Source organism: Martes martes, assembly GCF_963455335.1.
Source record: "Martes martes genome assembly, contig: scaffold_65, whole genome shotgun sequence".
NCBI lineage: Eukaryota > Metazoa > Chordata > Mammalia > Carnivora > Mustelidae > Martes > Martes martes.
The window spans coordinates 402,020-418,083 of record NW_027666628.1 but is presented as its reverse complement, the minus strand read 5'-3'; the positions used below and the strand labels follow the sequence as shown (position 1 = coordinate 418,083).

Here is a 16,064-nt window from a genome sequence, read left to right as displayed (position 1 = left end):
AGAATTATATGGACCACACAAGGTGCAATACTCAAAAGAAAAGGTTTATGGACAGATTTTAAGTGTAACCCATGTCCATTATATCTTCCTAAGAAAGTATCTGGATAGTAACATGGCCCCAGGCCAATGTTCCCAATGTAGTAAGAACTGATCTACTAAGTGCAGGGAAAATGCACAGCTTATAATTATGGATAAGGACTAGACCTAAGTTTGGAGATCTTCAACCTAGGAGGAAAGTCTCTTAGAGAGAATTAAAGGTTTGATCTGTTGTTACCCTCGAGTATTTCCTGTTCTTTTTAGCCATTGACTTCTATGAGTAAGTATAATGGTGGTCAGGTTGACTCGAGAAGAATTTCTGGTCTCAGAGTCTCCTGAACTAAAATCAGTCTTTTCCCCTCACCCTCCTTCTATCCCTCCCTCTGTACCTTCCCACCCCATCATCAAATGTGACTGGATTTCCCTTGCCCCATTGTATGTAGGACTCGTTTGGAATCCTGAAATGAGACATCCAACAGAAATCTTGGGACTAAAATCTTTGTGTTCAAAGCAGGGAATTGGAGATGTTTCTTTATACTGATGTGTGGTGATATAATTATGCCAATAACGAAAGCTCTAGATGTAGTTACTTTCATTAATTTCCATCTCACAAAGGTAATAAGGGTTCTGTAGTGAGTGCCTGGGAAGATGGCTCTTGCCAAATCTGGAGAATATAAGAAAAGAAGAGTTCTTCTGGGTAAACGTTCTTGGTGCCAGGTATTAGAAGCTTTTGTAGACCTCAACAGCATACTGAGAAGTTTAATGATATACTCATATATTTTAGGCTAAGTTTATTTTATAAAGGGTCAACCCATTATATTAGCATGATGACTGTGCTTTCCTTGTGGAAAACTTGGAAACAGACTTATAATAAAATGTCCCCCTGTCCCCCCCCACCCTGAAAACTAGATTGTTTAGTTTGAGAGAATTGATCATAGTCTTACAATGACAGTTTCTACACTATTTTACACAGCATTCTCAGAGTATTGAACATTTACTTTGACAGCAAAGCTGTGGAAAGAAAGGTTCTGACAGTGGTTATGAATGAAAAACCAGGTAAGAAGCTTGACTTTAAGGAATAATTTGTATCCTGTTAATTGTCCTATGGGTCTTAAGGAAATGAGATAGACAATAATCCATTGTTAGTGGGCTAACGAGGCACAATATCTGAAAAGTTGGCATGTATATTGGAAGTTCCTTGATGATGAATGATGTTGAACATCTTTTCAAGTACCTGTTGGCCATCTGTATGTCTTCTTTGGAAAAATGTCTATTCAGAGCCTCTACTCGTTGTAAAATCAGACTGTGTTTTGTTTTGTTTTGCTATTGAGTTGTAGAAGATCTTCTTGTATTTTTGATATCAGCTCTACTCCAAGTCCTATTTCTATGTTCCCTTTTCATTGACTGGCACCACCCTTCATTTGGACAGGTTAGTTTATCTCTCATCCCATCAACCACTGAATTTTAAAATTTTTAACTTCAAAACATCTTTTGAATTCTTCTGTCACTTTCCACCATAGTCTGAACACCATTTTTTTTAATGTGGAATACTACATTATTAGCCTTAAAAATGGCTTTCTTGTATGCAATCTGACCTTCACCCTGGTAGAATAACCTTTTCAAATATGAATCTGTTGATAACCACCGCTTAGACAAGACACTTCAGAAATTCCCCTTTATGTTTAGGATAAAGACTATTTCTAAACATAAGTCACCAGTGCCTGTATGATCTGGCCCCTCCCTTAGACTCTGGCTTTCACCTGCACCACCTCCCTCACTCCTCCATGCTCCAACCCCTCTGGCCATGTTCTCTCTAGCCACAGAGTCTTCTCACATGAGGCTCCTTCTGTCTGGATCACTCTTCTACCTCTCCACTACTTACCAAGTGGACTCCTATCTTCCCACAATATAAGCTCAAGCTTCAGCTCCTCAAGTCTGCCTTCGTGCACCTGCCTTGCAGCTCTTTCTTGGCACTTATCACTGATAATTTTACATTTGCTTCTATTATTATTGTTAGCCAATAATGCCTATCTTCCCTACTGGACTCAAGCTCTACAAGGTCATGACTTATGTCTGCCAATCATTAATTCCATAGTCCCAGGCAAGAGAATGTAAGAGGAGCTCAATGAATAGTTGTTAGATGAAAGATTGCTTATATTGCTTTACGACTTACTTTTCTATCTAAAAGAAAGCGGTGTGTGGTTACTGTTAGGTTTGGGCTGCCTTGAGCACTGTTGTGAAGTGGCCAGCAGAACCTTCATTGGCATACATGAAAGGGATGTAGCAGGCTACTGTGTATGTTCTTTCAGAGGAGGTTGTGGATAGAGGAGCCCAATTTCTCAGAAGAAATAGATGTTGCTCCCACCTCACTTCCTGTCTAGCCACGTAAAAAGCAGCCTAAATGAAGCAAGTTAATTTAGCACAGTTTCAGATGAAGTCTCACACTATTCCTGGGATGGGATAGCATTATAGGATAGTCAAGGTGGTCTGAGATTGGCTGTGGACAGTTGCAATTGGTGTTCTTCTATACACGTTGGGAAGCATGTCAAAGTTTCCAGAAGTGTTACCTGAAATAAAAATCTTGTTTGCCTACCTAAAAACTGTTCCCACCTTTTCTGGGGATGTAGAGTCTTTATTGCATTCCAGTGTGTAACCCTAACTCATGCGCCTTGAGAAAGATACAGTATCCAGACCCCAGCAAGAAATTCTAATGGATCTAAGCCAGCCATTGTGACCCAGTTTCCTTGTCAGTTATTGAATCTGATGCAGGCATGCCACGGCATGTGAGAGGCCTTCGTGTTCTTGGAGAAAAGGCTCTTCTCTTGTTATCAGAAGCACATGGATAAGCAGTCCCCCTCCTTCTGCTCAATGCTGTTGTGGGTGAATGGGGTCCTGAGAAGGCTGCAGCCAGCTTGTGACATGGGAACTAGTCTGCAGATGAGACACATGCTGAGCATGGCAGAGAGGCAAGGTAGAAAGTTCTGAGCTGCAGGCTAGTTCTCCAGGCTCCAGCCTCCAGACTGCCACCAAGCCACCATCCATCTAAAATGTTTTAATGTAATAATTGTATTCCCCTGCTTTCTTGTCAGTTTCCTGCTGGAGTATCCATTTGGCCTCTGCAAACCATTTTTCTGTTCTCACCTTTAAATATGGCCCCCCCTCTGAACCTCTTCTCTGCTTGTTTCTTGGCATTTAAAGTCCTGTCATACAAGATCGCTTGCCATTCCTGAGTGCTAAGGCCTGTTATTTCATGGCTCTGTCAGATTGTTTATGCTTTGTGTTCCCTGTGGTTTAGAAATCCTATTCGCTGTGATGCCTCTCTTGACTTCTGAGGTAGCATTTTTTTTTTACCACCAGACCTATAACCTCTTTTTTTTTTTTTTTAAGATCTTCTTTATTTGAGAGAGGAAATGCATGCGACCAGAGGAGGAGCAGGGTGGGGGAGGGAAAGAGAGGGGAAAGAATCTTCGGCAGACTCCTTGCTGAGCTCAGAGACTGATGTTGGGCTTGATCCCATGACTCTGAGATGATGACCTGACCTAAAACCCAAAAGTTGAGTGCTTAACCGACTGAGCCACCCTGGTGCTCCCAGACCTAGAACTTCTAACATAATATCAAAATGATTTCAAAAAATTAGTTATTTGTTTATCTCTCCCCAGTAGATTGAAAACATTCTGATCAGTGGTTATTTATCTTTACATTTTCACAACCTATACAAGTTCAAGTTTGTAAAAGGTACTCAGTAAACATTTAATAAATTAATGACGTTTTTCCTCTGGTAGAGATAAAGGAGTGTGAACATCAAACCATTGGAACCCTGAGTCCACATGCGACCTACTGTTTTCAGTATAGTGTTCTTACAGAGAGTTTCTTTATTATGGATGGAAGTGTAAGTTCCAGAGTTAGTTTCCTTGCCATTGATCAAGTAATTTATTTTTGAGTCTTAGTGTAATTCTTCTGATGGTTAACAAAAACTAGAAATTCTAGAATTTTGGAAAGGATTTTTTTGTGAGTGATCATTATATTATTGGGCAGTGTTATCTGTATAGTAAGTCAGTACTGATGCCTTGTTTGTGTATTTAGGGGTTCCTGTTGCGGGACAGGGGATCAGATGTTGAGAGTTTGGACAAACTCATGAAAACCAAAAATTTACCTGAAGCTCACCAAGATGCATTTAAAACCGGTTTTGCAGAGGGTTTTCTGAAAGCTCAAGCCCTAACGCAAAAAACCAATGGTAAGTTGATTAGACACCATCCATATTTGGGAATAATATCTAAAAGGAAGTCATAGTCCTACCTTTAAGTGATTACACATATTTTTTCTAACACATATGCACCTTTTCATTGGTTATATTCCATTATATTTGTAATTTAAGCTGTGTCAAAATGGAAATACCTGTTGACACTCTCCCTTTTCTCAAATGAGAACCAGAGTCAAGGACAGAAGCATGAGTGCCTTCGTGAGGTTTTTGATAATAGGGTGCTGAAAGGAAATCATGGCAATTATAGAAAAGAATGTCAGGTTCCAAAATTGCATTTGATGGAATATGATTACTGTCAATAACCTAATTCTTGCTTTTCATCAAGGTGTCATTTGTCATTGTTGTTATTTAAGTTTTTTTTTTTTCTTTTCTTTTCCTCCTCCAGATTCTCTGAGACGAACTCGTCTGATTCTCTTCTTTCTGCTGCTGTTTGGCATTTATGGACTCTTAAAAAATCCATGTTTTTCTGGTGAAGGCTCTTTTTATTTATCTGACTTTTATTTTTAATCTTTTAAATACTTGACTATTTTTCATAGTCTGCCTTAGACAGGAGAGAAGAAGCATTTCCTGTTTTGTTTTTTAAAGATTTTATTTATTTGACACAGAGAGAGAAAGATCATAAGTAGGCAGAGAGAGCGGGGAAAGCAGGCTCCCTGCTAAGCAGAGAGCCTGATGTGGGGCTCGATCCCAGGACCCTGAGACCATGACTTGAGCCGAAGGCAAAGGCTTAATCCACTGAGCCACCTGGGTGCCCCAGCATTTACTGTTCTGGTGTCTAGGCCTTTCTTTCCTAAGTCAACAGTTCACAGATTGGGTCAATTTGAGGTGTTTTTTTGCATTGAAGTAGAAAAGTTTTAATCTGTTATGGTTACATGCCAACTGCATTATCAGGGCTCATTATATTTACATTGCTTTGTGGGTTACAAGAAAAGTTCCTTCAGACACTGTACGAATTTCAAGTTTTATTTTGAGAAAATAATTAATATTTTGTTAATGTTCCAAGGATTATGTTATAGCAAAAATGTTAGCTTAGCTTCTGGTAATGGTTGGTTTTCCAGACTTCTAGAAAGTTACACCTGTCCAGTTATAAAATTTGAAAACATGTAGAATAATTTTATAATAACAATACAAAGTGAAATAGTCCCCTATTTTAAAGACACACTAATAAATTTATGAAAAATGTATATATAATACATAAGTGTATAAAAATCTGGGGCTCCTGGGTGGCTCAGTTGGTTAAGCATCTGCCTTCAGTTCAGGTCATGATCTCAGGGTCCTGGGATCGAGGCGTCTGCACCTTCCCCCACTTGTGTGCTTTCTCTCACCCCCTCTCAAATAAATAAAATCTTAAAATATATATAAAAATTTAGTATACAATTAAGAATTGCCTCAAGCGATTCTCATAGTTCTCCGTTTGCCAGTCTAAAATGAAGTAATAACGCCCATCCTAAGTAGTTCCTGTTGCTTTCTCAGCTATTCAGTTTTTACCTTGTGTTTTCTATGTTCTTTAGGATTGGTTACCTTGAGAGAAAAACCGGATAACAATTAAAGAATTACAGTTGGTCAGGGGCGCCTGGGTGGCTCAGTGGGTTAAGCCTCTGCCTTCCGCCCAGGTCATGATCTCAGGGTCCTGGGACTGAGCCCCACGTCGGGCTCTCTGCTCAGCAGGGAGCCTGCTTCCCCCTCTCTCTCTGCCTGCCTCTCTGTCTGCTTGTCATCTCTCTCTCTCAAATAAATAAATAAAATTAAAAAAAAAAAGAATAACAGTTGGTTTGGATCAGGACCTCATCCCAGAACTTGCATGTTACCCCAGATATTTTAAGGTTTTTGTATCATCAAACCTTAGATGAGATTTTAACATCCAGGAATATCCTTTTCTTTTTTTTTTTTTTTTCTTAAGATGTTATTTATTTGACAGAGAGTGAGTGCAAACATGGGGAGCACCAGGCCCAGGGAGAAGCAGGCTCCCCGTTGAGCAGGGAGCCAGATGTGGGGCTCAGTTTCAAGACCCTGAGATCATGACCTGAGAGGAAGGCAGATGCTTAACTGACTGAGCCATCCAGGCGCCCCCAGAATATTCTTTTTATAGCCAGAGTCACCTTCTTTTGTCTCCTCATTTTCAAAACACAACCAGTGTAGGGACACCATATGATTGATACTGGAGGGGTGGGGTTAGTTCTGGCTATTATTTTATGTTTCTTAATTTCTTATATTAAACAAAAATATGTATCAAAATATGAAGTGCATTGCCTTATAATTTCTTATAAGGTTCAAGTGGTTTGGCTATAAATTTAATTTGCATAATTTATAAAGTCCCTCTGTATAAATCCTTAAATAAACAATGTAGTGGGCTAAAACTGTTAGTATCCAATGTAGAATTACTACACTACATTTACTCTTCCAACTTGTGTATTCTTGGTATGTTAAGTGTTTTCAACAAAACTCTAGTTTTGCTTACTGATTTTTTTTTTTTTGCATCTAAATTTCTGTCTTAAAGACAATATTTTTGTCTTCTTCTGAGGAAATTAGAAATTGCTCTAATTACTCACTTACTTCTGTTCAGTAGGGAAGTTTAACCAAAGGGGAGAGGTTTTAAGAAACTTTTGTGATAGTTCCCTGTAGTTGATCTGAAGTATTTTACTGTCTTTCCAAGCTTTCACTGTCATTCTTAATGATGTCATTACTGATATATATCATCTGAGGGCAAGTAATAACAGCTGCTAGAGGAGGAGGCTGCATGAAAAGTGAAATAATCTCTTTTAAGGTTTACCCTTTTTTTAAAAAAAAGTGCTAGTGCCAGTTTTTATGCTAATTTTAAGGCAATGTATTTTGTGGTGTGCATCCCTGACCAGTTGTATCAGGATAAGTTAGGGTGATTGTTAAAAATGCAAACTGTCCTGGGCCTTTTTCTAAAACTATAAACCAGAAATTCTGGGCCATGGCCTGGGAACTTGCATTTATACATTTCTCAAGTGATTTTTATGCAGAGTTGAGTTTGAGAATGATTGGTTTAAATTTCTCTTAGATATGATAGGGGAAGAGGGAAATAATTTTTCATTTTAAAATATTTTTTTATTTGACAGAGAGAGAGATCAGAAGTAGGCAGAGAGGCAGGCAGAGTGGGAGGGGGAAGCAGGCTCCTTTTCTGAGCAGAGAGTCTGATTCTGGACTCCATCCCAGGACCCTGAGATCATGACCTGAGCCAAAGGCAGAGGCTTAACCCACTGAGCCACCCAGGTGCCCCAATTTTTTATTTTAATTGGAAGGTGTAAAAATGTTATTTTAGGGGCACCTGGGTGGCTCAGTCATTAAGTGTCTGCCTTCAGCTCAGGTCATGATCCCAGAGTCCTGGGATCGAGACCACATCAGACGCCCTGCTTGGCGGAAGCCTGTTCCTCTTCTCCCACTCCTCCTACTTGTGTTCTCTCTCTCGCTGTGTCTCTCTCTGTCAAATAAATAAAATCTTAAAAAAAAAATGTCATTTTAATGTGAGTCATTTATTCCTTGAACATGGTCTAGGAATCTGGAAGATGTAGTTTCTTTACTTCACTATGAATTAATGTATGTAAACTTAAATATAATTTTCTGTACTTGCTTACATCTGAATAATAGGGTGGTTGAAATCTTATGAAACTATCAAATATATAAACAATTATTTTTTTTTCTCTTTAGTCCGCTTCCGGACAACAACAGGGCTTGAATCTGCAGTAGATCCTGTCCAGATGAAAAATGTCGCCTTTGAACATGTTAAAGGAGTAAGTTAAAAAGTTTACCCTGCACTCTTCAAATATTATCTAATTATATAAGGCCAATATTTGATTTTAAAGGTATAAAATAGAAAATATATATATTGGTCTCTACTTCCAGTTCCAGGTGCTAAAACTCTTGTAATTCCCTAAATGACAAGAGTACTAAGTGCATCTTTGCTTCTGCAGTTTGGTCTTTGATGCTGATGTCTGACACAGGGCTTCTAAATCCCTAGGAATTTCCTGGGCGATGGCACTGTCATTGTATGAGGCCACTCTGGTGGGCTCCTGGGTGGGGCTGGACACTAGAAAAAACGAAGCCATGATTAGAACCTTGGAAGTTTTAGCTTCACTGCGTATTCTCCAGCCCTCTTTTAGGTATTGGGACAGAAGAAATAAATCTCTACTGTCCTTTCTAACAGAAACTAAACCATGATATTGCATATAAGGAAATAATAGAGTATGTTCAAATGTGATGAAGTCTTATGGGAAAAATATGGAGCGGCGTGAAGAAGATTGGGAGTTTTGAGAGAAAGATCACAGTTTTAAATGGGGATGTTCAGTGTCTGGTTGACTGAGAAGGTGACATTTGAGTGAAGATTTGAAGATGATGGAGTAAAATGCATGTTTTTTTTTTAAGATTTTATTTTTAAGTAATCTCTACACCCAACATGGGGCTCAAACTTGCAACCCTGAGATCAAGAATCACATGCTCTACTGACTGGCCAGCCAGGTGTGCCTAAACCATGTATGTATTTGAGCAAAGGACAGTTCTAGCCAGAGGAAGAGAGAGAGCAAAGATCCTGAGAATTAATGTGCCTGACTTGTTTGCTAACCAATCAAAAGGCCACTTTAATATGCAGCAGAATGAGGGCTCTTACTCTTTTCACACTCTGTTCCCTATCTATGCATAAATATTTTTTCACAGCCTCGACTATTAGGGAATAAATTATCAGGAGTCACTATGATAATTTTATACCAAGTAGTCCTTCCCTTCCCTTGGCAATTTTTTTAAAGATTTTATTTATTTATTTGACACAGAGAGAGAGAGATCACAGTAGGCAGAGAGGCAGGCAGAGAGAGAGGGGGAAGCAGGCTCCCCGCTGAGCAGAGAGCCCGACGTGGGGCTCAGTCCCAGGACCCTGGGATCATGACCTGAGCCAAAGGCAGAGGCTTAACCAATTGAGCCACCCAGACTCCTCTCCCTTGGCAATTTAAACAGCTGTGAACCCTGTCAGATTTGCGAAAAGAGAATAATTGAGGAAGAGGTTGGTGCGGTGAGTATTTGAAAACTGATTAGTGCAGAGGGCCCTGCCCATTTTAAGTTGCGCAGTCAGCCTGCTCTACATTGAACCTGTGCTGAGATTATGGTCAGCAAGGCGTTCTTCCTTTCTCCCTGCAGTGTATATACTTCAGTACTCAATAGACTACACTTCTTTTGGAATGAGTCCAATTCTGATTATGAAGCTAAAGAAGACGTATTGATAATATTAGAAAGAGGTCATCACAAAGTTTGTAGATTATCACAAAGTTTTCTGTGCTAATCTAAACAAATATTATAATTAATGTTACAATTCCATATTACCACCATCGCTATAGAATCTAAATTTATATATAAATTATTATATATAATAATATAATATAATATATAAATTTATATAATTTATAACATATATAATATATATAACACTTATTATATATTATATATAACATATATAAATTTATATAATTTATAACATTTATAACATTATAAATTTATAACATTTACCAAAATAGGTGGGTCAGTAGGTGGTACCTGTGATCAGTTTTACCAACTCTTAAAGAGCTAGTATAGGAATTTCATTTCCTTGCCTAGAATTTCTGGTTCTGTAGGAATAATTTTACATATAATTGCCATAAAAATACTAATAAGGGCTTTTATAACTTCATTCATTGTCTTGATCCCTAGACTCCATTCTATATAGATTTTATATACCTCAGTTGGGAATTTTCATGACAGAAAGTTTGGGCAGAGGAAATGTAGCTTTAGTAGTACATGACATCTAATCTGTTTCCCTTTTTCCTACAGTTTAAAGTTATTGATTACCTTGACTTTTGGCCTTCTTTCAGTATATGGATATCTTTGAATATTTTAAAAATGTATTTTAATAGATAAAGGGCTAGATCTCTTTTTATATACATAATTTTTTTTATTTTGGGGGGGATGCTATTTTTTTAAAGATTTTATTTATTTATTCAAGAGAGAGAGCGTGCCAGAGAGCACAAGCAGAGGGAGTGGCAGAGGGAGAGGGAGGCGCAGGCTCCCCGCTGAGCAGAGAGCCTGATGGAGAGCTTGATCCCAGGATCCTGAGATCATGACCTGAGCCGAAGGTAGCTGTTTTACTGACTGAGCCCCCCAGATATCCCCAGATCTCTTTATAAACATAAATTTCGAAGCTTAGCATTCACACAAAACTGTACAAATCACAAATCTGTACCTCAGTAAGTTTTCACACAGTGCACTCAGTATATTATTGGCACCCAGCTCAAGAAGTGAAATATTACCAGAAACTTCCTAGTGTCCCTTTCTTCCTACTGCAAGCATATCATTGGTCTGACTCATAACATACATTAATTGGCCTGAGTTTGAATTTTACATAAACATAATACATGTAGTGTATATGGCTTCTTTCATTCAACGTGATGTTTATGAGATCCATCCATGTTTTTACATGAAGTTTTACCTCATTCATCCCCATTGCAGATTATTCTATAAATCACAATAGTGTGTATTCTCCATAAGGTAGACATTGGGTTGTTTCTAGTTTTGGCCTAAAGAGTGCTCTTGTGAATATCTCTTATGTTTCTTGGTGAACATATGTATGCATTTCTCCTTAGGGGTGGACAGAGTTTTACTTACAACTGTTAACTTTACCAACATTTTATTAAGTTTTAATAATTTAATCAGTAACTTGTGAAGACCATTCTAAGCCTAATTAAAAAACTCATTTACTCTGTAACGATTGTATACTTCCTAGAGAAAGTCCTAGAAAATGATCTAGGAATCTAAGAGAGTCATGAGTTTAATTCTACATTTTCATAATGCCTTTCAGCCCAGAGATGTTTCATGTTTTAGTACACTTCTTGTCAGGTAGTTTCTTTTTAACCCTGACCAATGTACTTGAGTTCTTTTTTTCCCCACTGAGAACTCTTTAAAGTTGTCTAATACAGGGTTGCAAATTGGCTGCAAATGTATTATTAGACCAGTGTAATTTAAAATAAATACATAAAAGTACACACATAAATGCGCTTCTAATTTAAATTGATAGCTAACATTTTTAATGATGTCTATTGAATTCTTGACAAGTCCACAAAAATTTACTATGCTTGGAGGTAAACCTCCAAAAGGTAAGGTTCCTTCCCTTTACCATGACTTGACATTAAAAAACAAAACAAAACAATAATCCATTGCTAATTTAGTTTTTACCGATTTAAAAGTTTAAGGTTTAGTTCTTAATGGCTATTTTACAAATAAGTCTTCATTCTGAACCTACCATTGTATAAACTTTTTTTGAGAGGAAGGGGATTTTGAATTTTATTACAATTTCAGATTTTAAGTGGTGAGAATAGTGCAGAGAACTCTCTGTACTCTTAACCAAACTCAGTAGTTTTTTAGCACTTTGTCCCATTTGCTCACATTCTTTACATAAATGTATTTTTAAACTGTTTAAGAGTAAATTATAGATATCATGCTCCTTTAACCCTAAATACCTCATTATGTATCTCCTAAAAAATAAGAATATTCTATTACATAACTCCAGTATAGTTATTAAAGTCAGGAAATTTCACACGCTTCCAGAACTAATTATGAAATTTAGTTATATTCAAATTTCTGCATTTCTCTTATTAATACCTTTTGTAGTGAGGTCCTCCCATCCCCCACCTCAAATCCAGGTTTAGGACTCAATCCAGGTTTACACATTAAGATTTTCCTTTAATCATTTTTAAAAAATTATTTTAGAGAAAGAGAGAGAGAGGGAGAGCAGGCAGTGGGGAGGGGCAGAGGGAGAGAGAGAATGAGAATCTTCAAGCAGACGGATCATGACCTGAACCAGAATCAAGAGTTGCTGCCTAACTGACTGAGCCATGCAGGCACCCCTTGATTTTTCTTCAATCTGAAAAAGTTCTTTAGCTTATTTATTTATTTATTTATTTGAGAGAGAGAGAGAGAGAGAGAGAGTAAGCACACATGCAAGTGCAGGAGCCGGTCAGGGGGAGGGCAGAGGGAGAGAATCTGAAGCAGACTGTGCACTGAGTGTAGAGTCCCGTGCAGGGATCAGGCCCACGACCCTATCACGAGGTGAGCCCAAGTCTAATGTTTAACTGGCTGAGCCACCCAGGCTCCCCTCCTCACTCTGTTATTATGGGAGTGGGTGTGGATCTTTCATGACCTTAAAATTTGTGCAGTATACATACTAATTTGTGGAATAGTCCTGTTTGTCTTTGACGTTTTCTCTTTTAATGACTGTTGTGATTTATAATTAGAAATATATATTTAGGAGTTCCTGGGTGGCTCAGTGGGTTAAAGCCTCTGCCTTTGGCTTAGGTCATGATCCCAGGATCCTGGGATCGAGACCCGCATCGGGCTCTCTGCTCACCGGGGAGCCTGCTTCCCTTCCTCTCTCTCTGCCTGCCTCTCTGCCTACTTGTGATCTCTGTCTGTCAAATAAATAAATAAAATCTTAAAAAAAGAAAGGAAATACATATGTCTTAGTCCCATTTCTTGTAGTTTTATAGTGATGACAGGAATAGATTTGTCTTCTGTTAATGAGTCAACTTTTAGGGCACACCTAAGGTTCGCAGCTGGTTGCCAGGAGAATCAACCATGTGATAAGAGGGCTGGAACTTTCCACAAGTTAGTATGTATTGTGCAGTCTTTTGGAATGAAGTCCTTAACTTATGGTATTTGATGCTATCTCCAGGTGGGTAGCATCAGAATTGATTTGAATGTTAGGGTGCCCGACTGGTGTTGGAGAATTGTTTGTTGGTGTGAGGGAAAACCATCTGCTAGAATTGGGTACAAGATTGTAATGACTTTGTGGTGTCCTTGGACTATATGATCATGCTATGCTGTAATCACTTACATTAAACTTTTATGGTTTCCAGTGTCTTGTGGTTAAAATTAGCAGTGTGAGGGCTGGGCAAAATGTATGAAGAGGAAAGAGAGAACCATGCTTTCAGTTGTCGAATGAGTAAGTCAGGGGAGTAAAAGGCATAGGAAATACAGTCAGTGATGCTGTAATAGTGTTGTACAGTGACAGAGGGTAGCTACACTTGTGAGCACAGCATAATGTTTAAACTTGTCAAATCACTATGTTGTACACCTGAAACTAACATAACCGTGGGTCAACTATACTCAGACATTTTTAATTAAAATAATAAAATCAGCACTGTGATGATCATCTTATTATCTCAAGGCTTTGCCTACATCCTTAATTATCTCTTTAGAATAAATTCTAGACTTACTCACTTATTTATTCATTATTCTGGGTTCTAATTCTAGAAATGGAATTGGTCAGTTAAATGGGGCACTCATATTTAAGGTTTGTTTCTATACCGCCCACTATCTCTACTGACAGTGCTCAGCAGTATATAAAAGTGTTGGTATGAATCTCTGCTAATTTAGGATTCATTTATTAAAATCAGTACTATAACATCAGAAAGTTTAAAGTTTAAAGTCATAGAATAGTTAAACACTTTTCTTTCTAATCACAAGAGATATTTTACAAAATTGTGGGAAAATTCTCAGTTACAAGAATACATTCTACCATTTTTTTTTAAGATTTTATTTATTTACTTGACAGACAGAGATCACAAGTAGGCAGAGAGGCAAGAAGAGAGAGAGAGGAGGAAGCAGGCTCCCTGCTGAGCAGAGAGCCTGATGCAGGGCTGGATCCCAGGACCCTGGGATCATGACCTGAGCCGAAGGCAGAGGCTTTAACCCACTGAGCCGCCCAGGTGCCCCCATTCTACCATTTAAACCAGTTAAGAATAACAATAACATGGCAATACAAGGGGTGGTCTTAAGGGTATTCTTCAACAACTTTCCTTTAAAAATAGTTTTTTATGTTAAAATATAGCATTAATAAAGGGTTTTTTGCCTTTTTAAATGAAAAATGGAAAGTTGTGGAAACCAGAGAAATCTGTTATTCCAACTTATGAAAAGGTACTGCTGTTATGGAAGTTTTCTAACATAGGAAAAGTTACAAAGCTGGAGACATGAACTACTTTACCTCTACATACTTTGTTATGTGTCACCTAAGACTAAGGACATTATCCTAAAGAGAATAATTTATTCTACCAAATAAAATGAAATACTGTTTCCTTAATATCTTGTATTCCGGAATTTTTTCAAATTTTCATCAGCTGTCCAAATCAAATTTTCATCAGAGTTTCTGAAATGTGTTTTTTATGGACGAACATGAAGTCAAGGGTTCATGTGTCACATTTGGTTGTTTAATCTTTTAATCTGTGCTTATGTGAATTTGATCTTACTTGTTTAATGACAGACAAGTTTATTATGTTCCATTCTCTCAAGATATGAATGGTAGAGGGAAATTAGTTTTAAAGAAGCTCCTGAAGTGAATCATTACTAGAGACATATGTTTTGCTTTGTTTCAAAATAATACTCATGTGCTTTCAACCTCAAAACTATGTATGCATTAATTAAAACTATTTGTTTCATAGGTTCACATCAGGTTTTATTTTTATTTTTTAAGTTGAATCAGTGAATTTGTTTCTCTTTTAGGAATACTTTTAGTTGGACCACCAGGGACAGGAAAGACGCTTCTTGCTCGAGCTGTGGCTGGAGAAGCTGATGTTCCTTTTTATTATGCTTGTGGATCAGAATTTGATGAAATGTTTGTGGGTGTGGGAGCCAGCCATATCAGAAATCTATTTAGTACATTTTAATGTATCTTTCATATAATACGAAATTTTGTTAATTTTAGGGGAAGAGGGATTCTTACCCTTTATTTCCTATTCAATTATCACTGATAGCTGACCTCACCATTGTGGGGTTTTGGTTTTAGGTAATTTAATGTGTGAACTAAAACAGAACTGTACTTTCCCAAATAGAGGAGCTAGAAGTGTTAGGTGAGGTTGGGGCCTGTTGAAAAGCTGGGTTTTCTGTTGTTGTTGTCCTTTTTATCTTATTCATTAATTCAGTAGTATGTAATTAAGAAATAGCCTCAAATCTGACTGTGGCTTGTACAGTCAGAAGAATGAATACTTGGTTGTTTTTATTATATATCATTTTGTATGGTACAGTTTTTTTCCTGGGGCTACCGTTCTTAAATCAATTTTAAAGAAAGAAAGAGATCTCATTTTATGTACTTTCTCCTTAATGAATGTCTTTTGTTGCCTTTGACAGTCTTACAGGTTTTTAATACTTACATGATTTTGTTCAAAAAACATTGATTTCATTAAACTTATTTGTATCTTTTCTCTTTTCCTAGGGGAAGCAAAAGCAAATGCTCCCTGTGTTATATTTATTGATGAATTAGATTCTGTTGGTGGGAAGCGAATTGAGTCTCCAGTGCATCCATATTCAAGGCAGACTATAAATCAGCTTCTCGCTGAAATGGATGGGTAATTGAATCTTCGTCTGTCTTTGGGATATGGTAACATATTTGGGAACATTCGAGAAATAGCGGGGCATCTGGCTAAGTCAGTGGAGCATGCAGCTCTTCCTCTCGGAGTTGTGCATTTGAGCCCCACGTGGAGTATAGAGATTACTTAAAAATAAAATCTTAAAAAAAAAATAGAAAGAAAGAGGAAAAAATGTAGGCAACAGAGTAGTCCCTGTGCATGAAGTCAAGACAAGCTGCATTCTCTGCATTGTGTTCTTTCCATTACTAATGGGGTGACTGAGGTATCAACTCTTAATTGGTGATCTCTATACCTTTTTTCATTGATTGTATCATGACAGGAAAGTGATGATTCCCATTGAGAATACTAGTCTGTTTGGAGACGTAAAGAGT

General features: G+C 37.7%; 1 protein-coding gene across 1 annotated transcript in view; it reads left to right on the top strand.

Moving 5' to 3' along the window:
* Positions 1 to 15,835, top strand: part of LOC308337873 (ATP-dependent zinc metalloprotease YME1L1-like) — a 64,749-nt gene extending 48,914 nt beyond the window's left edge. Inside the window, exons 3-6 of the mRNA XM_080831420.1 lie at positions 4,120 to 4,270; positions 4,683 to 4,766; positions 7,970 to 8,052; positions 15,540 to 15,835. Of these exons, the coding sequence (XP_080687546.1) occupies positions 4,171 to 4,270; positions 4,683 to 4,766; positions 7,970 to 8,052; positions 15,540 to 15,587 (315 nt within the window). The 5' untranslated portion in view covers positions 4,120 to 4,170 and the 3' untranslated portion in view covers positions 15,588 to 15,835. The remainder of the gene's footprint in view (positions 1 to 4,119; positions 4,271 to 4,682; positions 4,767 to 7,969; positions 8,053 to 15,539) is intronic.
* The last annotated feature ends 229 nt before the right edge of the window (positions 15,836 to 16,064 follow it).